The sequence below is a fragment of the Culex quinquefasciatus genome, chromosome 3 (assembly GCF_015732765.1).
Source record: "Culex quinquefasciatus strain JHB chromosome 3, VPISU_Cqui_1.0_pri_paternal, whole genome shotgun sequence".
In the NCBI taxonomy this organism is placed as follows: domain Eukaryota; kingdom Metazoa; phylum Arthropoda; class Insecta; order Diptera; family Culicidae; genus Culex; species Culex quinquefasciatus.
The window spans coordinates 19574422-19588254 of NC_051863.1; the positions used below are offsets into that span (position 1 = coordinate 19574422).

The 13833-nt window shown below is 37.9% G+C and overlaps 3 protein-coding genes across 3 annotated transcripts; 2 read left to right on the top strand and 1 right to left on the bottom strand.

Moving 5' to 3' along the window:
• Positions 1–4761: 4761 nt before the first annotated feature.
• On the top strand, positions 4762–9745 carry LOC6048220 (antigen 5 like allergen Cul n 1). Its single transcript, XM_038264711.1, has 2 exons — positions 4762–4907; positions 8811–9745. The coding sequence occupies exons 1-2, from the start codon at positions 4889–4891 to the stop codon at positions 9587–9589; spliced, it is 798 nt and encodes a 265-aa protein (XP_038120639.1). The 5' UTR covers positions 4762–4888; the 3' UTR covers positions 9590–9745.
• A 637-nt stretch (positions 9746–10382) lies between these two features.
• Positions 10383–11886, top strand: LOC119770136. Its single transcript, XM_038264497.1, has 2 exons — positions 10383–11496; positions 11553–11886. Exons 1-2 carry the CDS (start codon positions 10432–10434, stop codon positions 11787–11789), a joined length of 1302 nt encoding a protein of 433 aa, XP_038120425.1. The 5' UTR covers positions 10383–10431; the 3' UTR covers positions 11790–11886.
• Positions 11887–12068: 182 nt separating this feature from the next.
• Positions 12069–13503, bottom strand: LOC119770083. The gene is made up of 2 exons (XM_038264285.1): positions 12438–13503; positions 12069–12380 (listed from the first exon to the last, which is right to left on the bottom strand). Exons 1-2 carry the CDS (start codon positions 13500–13502, stop codon positions 12144–12146), a joined length of 1302 nt encoding a protein of 433 aa, XP_038120213.1. The 5' UTR covers position 13503; the 3' UTR covers positions 12069–12143.
• Positions 13504–13833: the final 330 nt, after the last annotated feature.

Here is a 13833-nt window from a genome sequence, read left to right on the forward strand (position 1 = left end):
GAAAATTTATGGGTTGGAAGTTTAATTTGTTTTATGTGACTTTGCCAATGTTTTTAAAAATGTCATTTTTTTAGGGGTGAACTTTGGCTGAGTTTTTTACTAACATTTTCTATATTTTCAGTAAACAGAAGTATGCAGTAATTTTTATAGTGTCCCAGACTAGGCCTCTACGCATTGTTTTGCAATTTAAATGATGATGGTGCCATTCTATAGCAGAAAATGTGAAAAACATACAAAAAATTGAAAAAGTGACTGTAAAAACGTGAAAAAATTAGATAGGCAAAATGTAATTATATTAGTTGATAGAATAGGCCAAATACTACCAAAAACAAACATAAACTAAACAAGATAAATTCAATTAAAATACTAAAAATAAAACAAGAAAACATAAAACAAGAGAAGTAAAGTTTTTCGTAGAACAAAAGTTGCTCAAAATGACCTCCTGAACACGGGAAAAATAAATATTTTCGAAAAAAAAAATTGGGCAGTAGAGGGTTAATAAAGCTAAAAAGTTTACACTGATTTATTGAATTTCATATCAATACTATTTTTTTCTGCGACTTTTGCCCAGTATAAATGTTTTTATGATTTTCATCTTATTTTTCAAAAACTAAATTTGAAATCGATAGGCAAACATAATTTAATCTGTAGCGAAATCTTTAGTAATTTATTCAAAATAAAAAAAATAGCATTTTTTTATCTTCTATCTGAACCATTCATACAATTAAACAGGACTCAAAAAAATCCAAAAGGTTTTTAAAATATGATTTTAAAGATAAAAAATACTATTCATTTTATCAAGAATAAAACAAAGCTTGAATATAATTGGATTTATTTTAAAATCATACCTTTAAAATAAAATAGTAGTAAATTTTTTTACAGCCAGTGAAAATATTACTAAATAAATAAGTGATAAACTATTATTGATACTCTAAATATTAATCTATTTCTCAATTTTAATTCCTTTCACATTTTATATTATTATTGCTTGCTCCAAAGTTCTCAGGGAATAGACTGTTTACACAGAAAAAAATCAATTCCCGTAATCGTGAATTAAGTTCACGAATGTGAGATCCACGAAGGAATTTATTCATGAGTATGGTGCATTTGCACCATAAACGTGAATATATTCCTTCGTGGTTCTCATAATCGTGAACTGACTTCACGGTTTCGAGAATTGATTTTTTCTGTGTATGTTGAATATTTCTTTTGCATGATTTTTTTTGCATTGATTTCTAAAAACAAATTAATTCAACTTAAAAAAGTGCAATCATTAAGAAATTTATCACAGTAAACTTGTTCAAACAATTTTAACAATTTTTTTACAAAGCTAAAATTTTGTAGCAATGAAAATTTTCGGAATCAAATAATTATTGATGTTATCTTCCGTGTTTTTTTTTTGAGTGATTTTTGTTAACATGATTTGAAAACTATTCACAGCATTTACTTCTCAGAAAATGTCATCCAATTTCATGTTAATGTATGTTTTGCTAAAAATTCTTCAAATGAAAATCAATAAAATTTATGGATGGTCTTTATGGATCAAATATTTATTATGTTGTTGTTTCAAAGAATTGATGAGCAATTCTCTGAGTTTTCGGTCATTCGATTTTTTTGTATTTTTTAATCCGGCTGAAACTTTTTTGGTGCCTTCGGTATGCCCAAAGAAGCCCATTTGCATCATTAGTTTGTCCATATAATTTTCCATACAAATTTGGCAGCTGTCCATACAAAAATGATATGTGAAAATTCAAAAATCTGTATCTTTTGAAGAAATTTTTTGATCGAGTTGGTGTCTTCGACAAAGTTGTAGGTATGGATATGGACTACACTGAAAAAATGATACACGGTAAAAAAATTTTGGTGATTTTTATTTAACTTTTGTCACTAAAACTTGATTTGCAAAAAAACACTATTTTTATTTTTTTATTTTTGATATGTTTTAGAGGACATAAAATGCCAACTTTTCAGAAATTTCCAGAATGGGCAAAATCTTTGACCGAGTTATGATTTTTGAATCAATACTGATTTTTCAAAAATCGAAATATCGGTCGCAAAATTTTTCAACTTCATTTTTCGATGTAAAATCGAATTTGCAATCAAAAAGTACTTTAGTGAATTTTTGATAAAGTGCACCGTTTTCAAGTTAAATCCATTTTTAGGTAACTTTTTTGAAAATAGTCGCAGTTTTTCATTTTTTTAAATTAGTGCCCATGTTTGCCCACCTTTGAAAAAAATATTTTTGAAAAGCTGAGAAAATTCTCTATGTTTTGCTTTATTGAACTTTGTTGATGCGACCCATAGTTGCTGAGATATTGCTATGCAAAGGCTAAAAAACAGGAAAATTGATGTTTTCTAAGTCTCACCCAAACAACCCACCATTTTCTAATGTCGATATCTCAGCAACTATAGGTCCGATTAACAATGTTAAAACATGAAACAGTCGTGAAATTTTCCGATCTTTTCGAAAAAATTTAAAATCAAGACTAACATTTTAAACGGGCCAAACATTCAATATTACGCCCATTTGAAATGTTAGTCTTGATTTTAAATTTTTGAAAATATTTTTTTCGAAAAGATTGGAAAATTTCACGACTGTTTCATGTTTAAACATTGTAAATCGGACCTATAGTTACTGAGATATCGACATTAGAAAATGTTGGGTTGTTTGGGTGAGACTTAGAAAACATCAATTTTCCTGTTTTTTAGCCTTTGCATAGCAATATCTCAGCAACTATCGGTCGCATCAGCATAGTTCAATTAAGCAAAATATAGAGAATTTTCTCAGCTTTTCAAAAATATTTTTTTCAAAGGTGGGCAAACATGGGCACTTATTTTAAAAAATGAAAAACTGCGACTATTTTCAAAAAAGTTACCTAAAAATGGCTATGACTTGAAAACGGTGCACTTTATCAAAAATTCACTAAAGTACTTTTTGATTGCAAATTCGATTTTACATCGAAAAATGAAGTTGAAAAATTTTTGCGACCGATATTTCGATTTTTTGAAAAAATCAGTATTGGTTTAAAAAAATCATAACTCGGTCAAAGATTTTTTGCCCATTCTGGAAATTTCTGAAAAGATGGCATTTTATGTCCTCTAAAACAGATCAAAAAATGAAAAAAAAATTAAAAATTGTGTTTTTTTTGCAAATCAAGTTTTAGTGACAAAAAGTTAAATAAAAAATCACCTAATTTTTTTTTACCGTGTATCATTTTTTTTCAGTGTAGTCCATATCCATACCTACAACTTTGCCGAAGACACCAACTCGATCAAAAAATTCCTTCAAAAGATACAGATTTTTGAATTTTCACATATCATTTTTGTATGAACAGCTGCCAAATTTGTATGGAAAATTATATGGACAAACTAATGATGCAAAATGGCTTCTTTGGGAATACCGAAGGCACCAAAAAAGTTTCAGCCGGATTAAAAAATACAAAAATTAAAATTAAAGAAAAAAGAGTTCACGGAAATCTTAAAATTTCACGAACAGCGGACAGCGTGAAATGTCCGTGAAATCGTGAAAATTCACTAACCCTAGTCATGACCGTCCATCGTCAACCGCGAAAGACACGAACGACAAAACAAAAATAAACGCAAAAAAGTAACTTTAAAAAAAATCGTGGGATCGTGATAACTCATAATGATTACCAGCAAACCCCTTATGTTTATATACCATTTTTTTGTAATTGTCAGCTTGACAACTTTTAAGAACATTATCACACCCTTAAAAATAACCCTGCAAAATAAGATAAAAAACGAAATTTTAAAATGAAAATATTTGTTCTAAATGAAAAAATTACTCTTCTGGATTAATTTAGTTTCAAAAAGTGCATAAAATTTCCCTCAAAATGGAAATATTTTGTCGTTTTGGGTAAATTGTTAATTAAATTGCGAATAAATTGCTGTTAACTTGTTAACTTGAGACGTCAAGCTTGTAAGTCTACCTTTTATGTATACTCTACTTCAAGTACATCGATAAACTTTGTAGGTATTGACTTTTAGGTCCAGTTATACCTGAGGCTGTTACAGCTTGTTACTAAACACGGATCATTCGCTACAGATTGCTCCGCAAGCTGTTGCATTTGCATCTTTCCGGCGATTTCCCACGCCCATTGGTGCGATATTCTAATTTATTTTTAGCACAGATTTTTCTGGGAAATCCCATCCCTCAATTACCCATCAAATCTGTTCTCAATTCGGTGCGCAATCTCTCGCCTTCCCTGGGCGGCCATATCATTAACATTTTTTTTTCGCTTTCAACTGAATTTAAACTTACAAGTTGGGCCCCATGAAAGAGTGCCGCGGCCGCCGATTTTCCCTCTTTAATCTTTCAATCAATCAGAGAGGAACAATTGTTATTACAACTTCCCCGCGTCACCCCTTCACCATGGAGGGGCCTTTAATTGTGGGAGAATCTGCTCCAATTCACGCACGTGCACCTGTTCACACACGCACAGCACCCGGGCAGGTTGATGCACTAATCACTACCTGTCGATGCAACCCCCCTTCTCTCCCCTCTGAGGGCAAAAAAAAAGTTGCATGCAAAGTACATTATGTGAAAATTTACAACTTCTACGGCGATAGAAGGGGTGATTCTAGCCCCCCTCGGGGGACGAAAAGCTCAGAGAAAGGACACGTGTGTCGGCGTCTAACCTCCCCTCCCCCCCAATTCGTCCAAGTGGGAGAGCTTGTAATCAAATGACGTCGGGTTCGAAACCTGGCAGCTCTGATTGTAAGTTTTGTATAAAAATGATGCGTGCCCTGGACCAGATCGTCTGTGTTCTGCGGGTCAGCATAGCCGGACGAGTGAGCTGGTGGATAAGTGGATCTTATTGTTAAAGTTTAGAGTGTAAACGACACCCAGTAGGGGGCCGAAGCAATCATGCTGAAACTAGTCAAATGTGAGTATTTTTTTATTGGAAGGGAAACAGTTTTCCAACTGTGAAACGTGAAAGTGTAGTTCAAACTTGGTGAAATTGGTGAATTTTTTTAACCAGATTGGAATTCAAAGTGGTTATAGTTAAAGAATAAAAACTATTATTAAAAACAGTGTAATTTTAAACGTTCTTTGTAAGCCATAAAACCTATTACTTTAAAATATCGATCAACAATTCCACATTCAACACAAGTGAAGATTTTTTTACTTCAGGTTTTAATGTTACTGTTAAATTTTACAGATTTTTTGAAAAAGTGCATTGTTTTCATGATTCACAACTAAATGTTTAATTTCAACTGAAAAAATCCCGCTTTTGGATTTTTTTCTTAAATCATTTTCATGATTTTCCATTCCTCAAAATATATTTTTTCGAAAAGTTCAGGAAATTTTCAATAAAATTGCCTAAGAGACATTGAAGATTGGTCTTCTGGTTACTAAAATACAAAAAAGGAAAAGAATAAAAAAATGAAGTTTTAGAAGTCTCATCAATGCCAACATTTCAGCAACAAATTGGTTCAATTTTAAAAACAGAAAAATTAAACATTTGTGAGATTTTATGATCTTCCCGAAAAAAATATTTTGAAAATTTTGCAATCATGACCAACATTTCAAAAGGGCCAAACATTCAATATTACCCATATTTAAAATGTTAATATTGATTGGAAAATTGATTGTCTAATCTAATCTAATCTAATCTAATCTAACCTAATCTAACACAAACGCAGACAGTCCGATGAAAGCATGCTGGAAAGTCTTGTGATTAGTTTACACCCCAGGAACTTTTTTTGTCTGTATTAATAATTGCAGAAATTCCCAGAACACCCGTAAATGTGATACAAAAATTAAAGCGGCCAGCCCTACAACGTTGTGTTTACCGCAGAGAGCATTCTGATAACAGATCACATTTCACAGAATCTGCAGGGGAGGAAGGATATTCAATATTATATTTATTTGAAATGTTAGTCTTGAAATTGATTGTTCGTGAAAAAAGGTTTATTTAAAAATCGGCGTTTTTTTACCTACAACTTTGTCGGAGACATCAAATTGATCAGGGGTAGAAGGACATAGAAAATATGAAGTTTCTAAATTAACTTCCCCTCTTTTTGTTTATAAATATTTAATGTTTGAACCAATTCTATTTGAAGATGATGTCCCTCAGATCTGATTAGGGCGAAATGGGGCAAAAATAAATCAAAATTAGGAAGCATCAAATATCACAGAATGCTTGAAGAAATCGTTACATACGATTTGGTCAAAATTATCAACATTGTCAAAAAGTAATAAAAATGATCAATTTGGGGGCCCAAACTTGGAAAAATTTGATCATTAATTTAGTCAAGCTTTGTGTTGAATAATTTAAAACAGTTTGTTCTTTCATTGATTGGCATTGCGCTGATTGCTAAAACTTGCAGGTACAAAAACTACGTCATATACAAAATGGTGTAAAAAAGCGTACAAAAATAGTATGAAAACATTTACAAAACTTTCACTTATTTATAACATATTACCTTAACATGGGGTGAATTGAGACAGTTGTTTTAACTTTGTTACCGGATATTTTTACTGGTTTCGGAGACACAAACTAACAAAAATAGTATATCGATTTCCTAATTTCAATACTTCAAGTGCTCTAACACCTGCTGTTTCGATTCAGACTGTAGTATTCGCCAATTGATTTTTTTAAAAATAAATCGATAAATTTCTTAAACATTTCACTATTTATTGAAATGATTTTTTATTGATTTTTTTATACAATTTATAAAATTTAAGGTGAAGCGGGAAGGCAGCGCAATGCCGTAACTTAACCCTTAATTTATTGAAAAATATTTTTTAATTAGGGGAAAGTGGGGCAAGTGTAGCTAAGGAAATGCTCGTTATAACCCATTAAAAAGTTAAAAAAATCTGTCGGATTTTATTATAATCATCTTATTCTAGGTCTTGACTAAGACTTTGTAAGAACAAGTTTTAAAAAAATCCTGTTTTTATTGTAAAAATTGATTTTACATAAATTTTTGATTTTCCGTACGTTCTACTCAACAAGTGGGGCAAGACGAACAACCCGTTGGGGCAAGAGGAACAATGCATGAAAAAAACATGTTAATTTGCTAACAATTGAACTGCTATCACTTAAATACATCAGATTAGAATGTATTTGAAAGGTTTGTTCCATTTTTAGATAGAATCAGAATATTTTACTGAAAAATTCATCGTTTTTACGAAAAATAATATTACTTAGATGATAAAAAGTAAATTTTCATAATATCACTATATTTTGTATGGATTTTTTTTAATAATTGTTTATCAGTTTTTAAGTACTTTCATGTATTTATTTCCCAATCAAATATGTTGTTGCAGCAATTCGTATTTTTTTCAATACTAAAAATCCATATGTCCATAATCCATATCCATTGCCCCACCTGAACAAGATTTTTTAAAAGCTCTCAACAAAAACAACCAAAAGTTAAATCATACTTTGTAATAGGTGCATGTCATTGGTAGGGACACTACTGATCTAGGAAAAATAGCATTTTGGTAAAATGAGCCTTAAAACGAACCCTAAGCCTTATTTTGTATTTTCCAAATATTATAAGAAAACAAAGGTTTTGTAAAAAACTTCATTAAGTTGCATTGCTAGCAACAATTCCTCATACTGGAAATAATCAAAATTGTAAAAATTACAGCCGTACGAGCCATTGTTCCTCTTGCCCCATATGGTCGTCTTGCCCCACCTTCTCTTAATGATTCTCATGACCATAAGAAAATTAAAGGCTAGTTTTGGAAATTTTCATTGTTATATTGTCATATCTCAAGTCACATTTTTAACCAACTAGCCACCACCTAGTTTTATTAAGGTTTTATGGCAGCATCTTGATTGCTTAGTAGCTTTATTTCAGTATTCACCGCAGCTAATAAACAACAGCTCATTAATGGGTTCTAAAAAGGTTTTATGCCTCGAACATAAAACCTGATGAAAATAAAAGCCAACTGAATTTCAATAAGGTTTTATGAAAGTTTTAAGAGAGTCTTGAAAACCAGATGCATGCTTCTTTAAAATCAAGGTTGTTTTAGCAGAATATGATTTACCGCCATCTTTGCGGAAAAAATAGAAAAAAGCACACATTTGATGAAAACACACATTTAAGATGAACTTCTGACATCGTTAGCTATAGCTATAGAAGTCTTAAATGAATTGGAACATTTTCTGCTAATCAAAAAAAATCGTTAAACAAATATTTTTGATGAATCGAGTTGATTTTTTTTCTGTCTCCCTCATATTTACCGATAAATTTCAACCGTAGCTGAATTTAAGCCAATTCACCCAAATCGCCATGTTTGACAACCATCTCAATTTTTTGATTTGACAAAACTAGGATTTATTTTTTGCCAGAATAGAACCTGTTTGGCATAAGACGTTTGAAGACGTATGAAATGTCATTTTACTCTAACTCCTAACAAGGTTTTGTACAAAGGTTTTATTAAGGCTTTGAGAAGGTTGTTAGGATTCAGTTGTAAAGCCTTGAACTCCTATGTTGGTTTTATAAATAGGCTAACAACCTTTGGCGGAGGTCCTTTTTGGTTTTAAGAGGAGTTTAACGGGGTTCTTGATTTTGGCTGAGAGGTTTTATAGCGGTTGAAACAGCTATGATAAAGCCCAAAATAGTACTTGGGATGTGCCCGTCAGGGCCTGGAAAGGTTGAACAAGTTCTGTGTGTTATACAAACGATAAATATGACGAAAGCTAGCAATCTGTCCACTTAAGAAATTAATTTCAGAGGATCAGAAGTTGTCCAAGAACTGGCGCCCCGTTTCACCTTAACATGTTGGGTCAATATTGATAGTTATTTCTCACCTTCTCACCCTCTCCCAGCATGGATTTGGCTGTCGATGCTACTGGCATCGCTCAAGTCCGCCTACACGGTGGACTACTGTGACTCGAGCATCTGCCCGCCCGGGTCGTCCAACATCGGGTGCGGCAACGACGGCAAGCTGGCCAAGGCCTGCCCCAGCAACGCCAAGGTGATCGAGATGACCGACGAGCTGAAGAAGCTGATCGTGGACACGCACAACAAGTACCGTAACGAGGTCGCCACCGGCAAGGTCGGCCATCTGCCCAAGGCTTCCGCCATGCCAACGCTGACCTGGGACAACGATCTGGCGGAGACGGCCCAGATGAACTCGAACCGGTGCGTGCGAGGTCACGACGCGTGCCACAACACCGACGTGTACAAGAACTCGGGCCAGAACATCAACTACATCGCGACGAGCGCTGACTCCATTGACCACATGAAGGAGGTCCCGAACCTGATCACCAGCTGGTACGACGAGCGGCACGACGTCAACAAGAACATGGTCAACACGATGTACGACCCCGGCAAGAGCATCATGGTGTTCCACTTTGCCGTGATGGCCAGCGACAAGGTCAACAAGGTCGGCTGCGGGCTCACCCAGTGGAAGAACGAGGGCGAGTGGCTCCAGCTGTACCTGGTGTGCAACTACTCGTTCAACGACTTTGTCGGCATCCCGATCTACGTGTCCGGTAAGAAGCCCTGCTCGGGCTGTACCACCGGCTGTAACTCGGCCTTCCCGGGTCTGTGCAACGAGAGCGAACCGGTGCCGCAGATGATCGACTACCCGGCCGGAAAGTAAGCGGCACGGTACGATTTGACCAACCAACCAACCATCATCGAAACAGAACAGCATGTATAGTACTGTAAGGCAAAGCAAAACAAACCCGGCATGTTTGAGAAAACGACATTGAACGGGCGCAAAATGTCGATAGCAATAAACAACGGTGCTGGGAAAGTTGTGGCTTGTCATGATTATTCTGCTTCGAAAATAATCCTTTCCCAAACATCGGTTTCAATCCTGAGAAGTTCCGGGCAATCTTGACACTCATCTCATGAAATATGATTCTAATCAGATCGTGCTATTTTGGGGTTTGAGAATTCCAAAAAAGTGTCCACGTGGATTGTGAATGATTTCAAAGGCAGCAGGACAAATTTTTAGAAATTTAATTAATTTAAAAACAATTTTAATGTTTTGTTTTGCACAAAGTGTCATTGTGCTTAGAAAAATGAGTTTAATAAAAAAAAGGAAACAATTTTACCAAATTTGGTATTTTCTCTAAACAAACGTCAAGCAAACAAGGCAAAATGTGTGCAAGCTGACGTTTGTACAAACAAATCCAGGCTAACAAAAAAGGCAGACAAACTGGCCAACTGTCAAAAAATGAGAGTTTTTTTTGCGGTACTGTAATGGCTCCTTAAGTTTTTTTAGGCTGCAGTACAGGGCATTGGACTTTGTTAACAAAGTAAGCCTAATTGCTTTTCTTTACACGGTCATGAATTATTGCCAGATTTCAGGTGACATTGACATGTTCTTCCCAGGGTGCTTTCAATCTTTTTGCTGTCAATCATTTTTATTCTAGAATTTCCGACCGATGAAATTTTTAGATTCACGATTGACCATTTGTAGTTCATTCCGAAACGATGACCTGGTTGGACTTCCTAGCCAGGTTGCGAGCCCGTTTCAAGTCCCGCATCGCCGCCTACTGGGCCGACAACGACGTCAACTGTACGGATGTCTTTTTCGGCGTGGACTACTTGATGCTCGCTGGTGGATTGCACCTTAACTCGAGGAGTCCAAAACGTCGCCGCTGGTGGAACCTGTACCGTGTTATGATTGTGCTGACCTTGCTCCTGTTGGGTTGCAAGTTGGCCCACAATGTTTGCGCGGGGAAAAAGCTGGACGTGATTCTGCAAAGTGTCCAGATTGTGCTGGGCACGGGCGTGACCTTCGCTAGAGCGTTGTTTATGGTGCGGAATTATGACCGGATTATGGCCGTTCGACGTTACGTCAACAGGCGGAACTTTGGACGGAACATGGAATCGAGTTGGGGGATACGTGCCGCTGGATTTAACAATATCCGACGGGCTGTGACCTCGTTTTCGTTGTTACAGTTTTGTGCCATCTGTCCGCTTCCGATGATGGACCTGACTCGGAATGACTCCTTTGGGTTGCCGTTTGATCTGCGCGAGTTCAGCGGACTTTTGCACACTTTGGCGGAGAAGTTCTACTGCGTTATGGTGGCGGGACTAACGTGTAACGGGTTGGTGACGAATGCAACGGTGTACATGATTCTGAAGGGACTGCTTACCGAGTTGACCGTTGTGGCGGAGTGCTTCGAGGGAGTCATGGATCGAGCTGTGAGCCGCTCACTGACCAGGTTGGACTCCGGCGCTGGACCATGGCAAACTCGACGCCATATCAGGCAGCGTTACTTCTGGTATTATCTGGAAGAAGAGTTCCGAGATTGCGTCCGGCTACACCAACAAATGCTGAACACGCTCAAGGTTGCTAAACCCTTGCTGAACGCCTTATTCCTAATCACGTACTATTCGACCACGCTTAACATTGCCTTCGGAACGGTCTACCTGCTGTCGATGGAACTGTCCCAAATGAACGTCTACTCGTGTCAGGTCTTCTACTACGTCGGGATACTCATGCTGGAGTGCTGGATTATGACGCATCTGGTGACCAAGATGTCCGATGTGGTACAGGCTGAGGACTCCCAGATAGTTCAATCTTCACAACTTGTCTAAAATTGCAGAACGAATCCATCGGCGACAACGTGTACGCCCTGAACTGGCCGGAGCAGCTGGAGCACGAGCCGGCCTTTGCCCATCGCTACCGTGCCACGCTGGACACGATAACCACGGTGGTCATCCGAGCCCGGCAACCGCTGGGGCTGAACTGTTTTGGCTTTTTCGAGTTCACCCTGGAGCGGTTCGCCAAGCTGGTCGACCTGGCGTACTCGCTGGTGACGTTTTTCAGGAACTTTGTTTGAAAACGGGAGCGAAATATTGACAGTCATCAAATTACATGATTTTAAAATGTTTTGAAGTTAAATGTGCCTGAATAAATTTAACGCTTTTGATGTGAACATTGAAATCTTGACATTTTTTGTTGGAAATAACAACCCAAAGTGTACAGTCTTGTTTCAAGCGTTTCGAGCTGTCATCAACAATCAGCTGTAGTGAATTTTGATTGCCGTGGTGAGTTCACGATAATTTAAATTGGCGGTTAATTTCCTGTGTGATGTCATATTCTAGAAAAATAGGTCATGTTTTTAATGTTCACATCAAAAGCGTTACATTTATTAAGCCTGTAATCAACGACACTCAATATTTCGGTTCCGTTTTCAAACAAAGTTCCTGAAAAACGTCACTAGCGAGTACGCCAGGTTGACCAGCTCGGCGAACCGCTCCAGGGTGAACTCGAAAAAGCCGAAACAGTTCAGCCGCAACGGGTGCCGGGCTCGGACCATCACCGTGGTCATCGTGTCCAGCGTAGCGCGATAGCGAAGGGCAAAGTCCGGGTTGTATTCCAGTTGTTCTGGCCAGTTCAGGGCGTAGACGTGGCCGCCGATGGATTCGTTCTGAAATGTTTAGAGAAGTTGAGAAGGTTGAACTTGGTGGGAGTGCTTGGTTTGTACCAAACCGGTCATCTTGGTTACAAGATGCGCCAGAATCCAACACTCTGTCATAAGCATTCCGACGTAGTAAAAGACCTGGCACGAGTAGACGCCCATTTGGGATGGTTCCGTTGACAACAGGTAGACCGTTCCGAAGGCAATGTTCAGCGTGGTCGAATAGTAAGCGATTAATAGCGTTACGTTGAGCAGCGGTTTAGCGACCTTGAGCGTGTCCAGGAATTGTTGGTGTAGCCGGACACACTCTCGGAACTCGTCGTTCAGATAGTTCCAGAAGTAACGCCACCTGGCATGGCACCGAGTCTTGCTTGGTCCAGCAGTGGATTCCAACTCGGCTTGAGCGCGCCTAACAGCTCGCTCCATGACCCCCTCAAAGCACTCCGCCACAACGGTCATCTCGGTAAGCAGTCCCTTCAGAATCATGTACACCGTAGCGTTGTTCACCACACCGTTACACGTCAGACCCGTCAGCATGAAGCAGTAGAACTTCTCCACCAAAGTGTGCAGAACTCCGCTGAACTCGCGCAGATCAAACGGCAAGCCGAAGGTGTCATTCCGGGTCAAATCCATCATCGATAGTGGACAGATGGCACACAGCTGGAACAACGAAAACGAGGTCATAGCCCATCGAATGTTGTAGAATCCAGCGGCACGCATCCCCAAAGTCGATTCCAAGTTCCGTCCAAAGTTCCGCCTGTTGCCGTAACGTCGAACGGCCATAATCCGGTCATAATTTCGCACCATAAAAACCGCCCTCACCAAGGCCACGGCCGTGCCCAGCACAATCTGGACACTTTGCAGGATCACGTCCAGCTTTTTCCCCGCGGACACGTTGAGGGCCAACTTCCAGCCCAGCAGGGGCAAGGTCAGCACAATCATAACGCGGTACAGGTTCCACCAGCGGCGGTGTTTGGGACTCCTCGAGTTAAGGTGCAATCCCCCAACGACCATCAAGTAGTCTACGCCGAAAAAGATATCCGTACAGCTGACGTCGTAGTCACGCCAGTAGGCGGCGATGCGGGACTTGAAACGGGCTCGCAACCTGGCTAGGAAGTCTAACCAGGTCATCGTTGTGGAACGAACTGGAAGTTTGTGAACATTATTTTTAGCTTGCAAATTTTATCGATTGAATTGTAATACTTAACAAAAATGATTGACTGCCGAGGGAGTTTCGCTTTTCTTTGATGTGGAGGACATGACAATGTCACATGCTTTGAAGCGTAAATTTCTCAGGATAAATTATTGGAATGAACAGGAATTTTATGTCTCAGTGTTCAGATGACGCTTCTTCATAAAAAATGTGAAAAAAGTCGATTTATTGTTAGCATTTAAAATAATCCAAAATTACAACAACAACTAAATCATGAGCTGGAAATCATACCCTCAAAACACAAGTTAA